Source organism: Stereum hirsutum (assembly GCF_000264905.1).
Source record: "Stereum hirsutum FP-91666 SS1 unplaced genomic scaffold STEHIscaffold_10, whole genome shotgun sequence".
In the NCBI taxonomy this organism is placed as follows: Eukaryota; Fungi; Basidiomycota; class Agaricomycetes; order Russulales; family Stereaceae; genus Stereum; species Stereum hirsutum.
This window is the reverse complement of record NW_006763140.1, coordinates 1,715,320-1,718,509: the sequence shown is the minus strand read 5'-3', so window position 1 is coordinate 1,718,509 and position 3,190 is coordinate 1,715,320. Positions and strand designations below refer to the sequence as shown.

Below are 3,190 nucleotides of genomic sequence, written 5' to 3'. Positions count from 1 at the left end.
AAGCTTCAATATCCGACCTTTCACAGTACCTATAAGCCCACACAAGTCCTTGATACTGACCATCGACAAGACATTGGGAGTGTAATCCTTTGACGACAATACATCTTTATACTGGAGTAGATCAATATCTTCTTGGGTACGGAGCATGACAAGGCAGGCATGGAGCTCCTGGGACTTGGCAGGGATGGGGGAAGATGGTGGAGGGGAGGAATGAGGAGATAAAGAATGGTGGCGGCGGCGGGGGAGGAAGGAAGAATGATGGTAGAGCCCATGTGTACTAACATAAGTCTGAGCCTTGCACAATCATCAAAAGTGTCTTAAATGGGTCAGCAGATGATGACATATATGACCTCTGAGTAATACAAAAGTCTTGAGTAAATAAAAACAATAAACATTAAACTAATTAAAAAACCAGGCATCGTGCTTGCCATGCTAGGTATAGCAATGGCCTCTCCCCCCAAGTCTATACAAGGCCGAAGGTCGCGCTTTTCTATCGGGTCGCGCTTTTGACCATATGCAACAGGTCATCTTGGCTTCCGTGGACCCCAAAACCAGAGTAACGAACGCGGCGGGCCTCCTTCGATTCACTCAGTACTGTGACGAGTTCGGGATTTCGGAGCTCGATAGGATGCCGGCTTCGGACGCGCTCCTCGCTGCGTTTGTATCTTCGGGTGCCGCAAAGGTCGGGTCAGCGCAACATTGGGTTGATGGTTTGCATTTGTGGCATGATGTGCACGGGGCACCTTGGCACGGCGGTGATCTTCTCAGGCGTGCCTTGACCGGGGTACGAAAGCTCGCACCACCCTCTTCTCATCGCCCTCCACGACCCCCTGTCACTTACGAACATCTACAAGCCCTACTCGTACGCCTCGATTTCTCCAATACAAAGGATTGCGCGGTTTGGGCAGCAGCTTCTGTCGCTTTTTGGTCGTGTTGTCGACTCGGAGAGTTGCTGATTCCTTCCCGTGGGACGTTCGACTCGCACAAGCACGCTTCTCGTTCCGCTGATTTACACCGTGGCGAGACTCGGGATGGCGATCCTTTCTTCACGCTACACATTCCTTTTTCCAAAACCACCGGAAATGCGGGCGCCGACATTGCCATCGTTCATTCTTCCGATGCGACTTCCCCATTCACCGCTTTGGAATATCACCTTCGCGTCAATCATGACTTGCCGGAATCGGCTCCGTTCTTCGCGTTTCGGCAGGGCGACTCGTGGGAACCTCTCACGAAGCCGGCTTTTCTCAACAGATGCAATGAGATATGGGGGGTTGCGGGGTTGACCATGATCAGTGGGGGTCATAGCTTCAGGATTGGAGGGGTGACAGAGCTGCTGCTGCGAGGAGTACCCCCAGAGGTTGTCGCGAAGCAGGGTCGCTGGAGGTCTGACGCCTTTCTGAAATATTGGAGGCGTATCGAGACAATAGTGCCACTTCTGATTTCACAGGCTTTGTTCTCCTTTGAGGTCACGCGTATTTCTAATGTGATGGAGTCCTTTCGTTTACGTCTTGGTCTATCTAAATAAATTCACTTGTCTTCTTGATTAATAGGACACAGTTTGCTTGCTCTGGGTGGGTTTCCTGGTTCTATGGGAACACATGATGGGTGAGCTTCGCTTGTGTGGGTGTCACGTGTTCACATAAGTGGATTCGTTCTTCACCCAGGCAGGTTTACAGCTCGAAGCCGAGCACCAGGAGATCCTTCTGACACGTCAACTCCGATTCATTTGCCGAACGGGATTTGCCGCTCTCCTGCTGCCCGTACTTCCCCACCCATTCACACTTTACTTATCAACAGAGTGTGCTTTCGCGGAAGCACCACGTTGACATCGAGAACTTCCGTTTGCGAACGAAGGGAGAAGACCATTAGTTAGCGGGTGTCAGAGCGATGCCGAGGAACGAGGTAATAGCACTTACGTGAGCTAAGTAAGTCTGTCGGGCAGGAGCGAGTCAACGCCGATCGAGAAAATAATCTGGAGCGGCGAGCGAAGTTCTCACGCTCTTTCTTTCCTCGACCACCAGGATCTTCAGAGACTACACGGCCTCTGAGCCTCTTTTTCGACCCACCCACCTCCCTTTCATACTCAGCGTATTCACGTCTGGGTGTGATTTAGAGTGTAGCACATGGAATTCTCTGTTCCGCCAGTTGGTCCTTGCAGATCTGGCACACTCCTACCCTACATTGAGCTAAGCCTCATCTCGTAATAAACAGGAAGTTTTTTTTGAGGATGACTCTGAAGAGGAGCTGTAAGGGGCATACATACGAACATATCATTTTTCCTTTTCTGTTCCTTTCCCCTTTACAATCCCCTTTACTTTTCTCCACTTCTTTCCTCTTCAAACACATCACCTTACACTTTTTACCTGGATGGTACAAGTTGTCAGGAATAGAAGCTCAGAGGGGGATAATGGCCTACCACACACATAGACGAGGTTTTCCAAAATAACCCTAACCCTAACCCAGGAGTACTCCAAGCTGTGCCACAGTGGCCTCCCAAGCTTCTGCCAAAACCACAACCAACACAAGTAATGTCTTAAGTTTCTCCTACCTCCCTTTGGCTACTACTTCTAGTCTCTTCCAACTCATACTTCTTTTACGTTCCCACATTATTTCCGATTGGCTCCCTCACGTTCAACTGATGTTACTTTGGTCAACCATTACTCCTTTCCAATTCGCTACCCGGTTATGTCCCGGAGTCCAGCTATCTTGTCAACCGACTTGACTGATCTCTTCTTGTTGCCAGCTCTCACGTTCTATCTAACTTGGGGGGAGAGGCCATTGCTATACCTAGCATGGCAAGCACGATGCCTGGTTTTTTAATTAGTTTAATGTTTATTGTTTTTATTTACTCAAGACTTTTGTATTACTCAGAGGTCATATATGTCATCATCTGCTGACCCATTTAAGACACTTTTGATGATTGTGCAAGGCTCAGACTTATGTTAGTACACATGGGCTCTACCATCATTCTTCCTTCCTCCCCCGCCGCCGCCACCATTCTTTATCTCCTCATTCCTCCCCTCCACCATCTTCCCCCATCCCTGCCAAGTCCCAGGAGCTCCATGCCTGCCTTGTCATGCTCCGTACCCAAGAAGATATTGATCTACTCCAGTATAAAGATGTATTGTCGTCAAAGGATTACACTCCCAATGTCTTGTCGATGGTCAGTATCAAGGACTTGTGTGGGCTT

At 49.2% G+C, this 3,190-nt stretch overlaps 1 protein-coding gene across 1 annotated transcript; it reads left to right on the top strand.

The window, feature by feature from the left end:
• Nucleotides 1–514: 514 nt before the first annotated feature.
• STEHIDRAFT_158864 (DNA breaking-rejoining enzyme) lies at nt 515–1,525 on the top strand (the record flags this gene model as incomplete). The annotated part of the gene is made up of 1 exon (XM_007306192.1): nt 515–1,525. One exon carries the CDS (start codon nt 515–517, stop codon nt 1,523–1,525), a length of 1,011 nt encoding a protein of 336 aa, XP_007306254.1.
• Between the last annotated feature and the right edge of the window lie 1,665 nt (nt 1,526–3,190).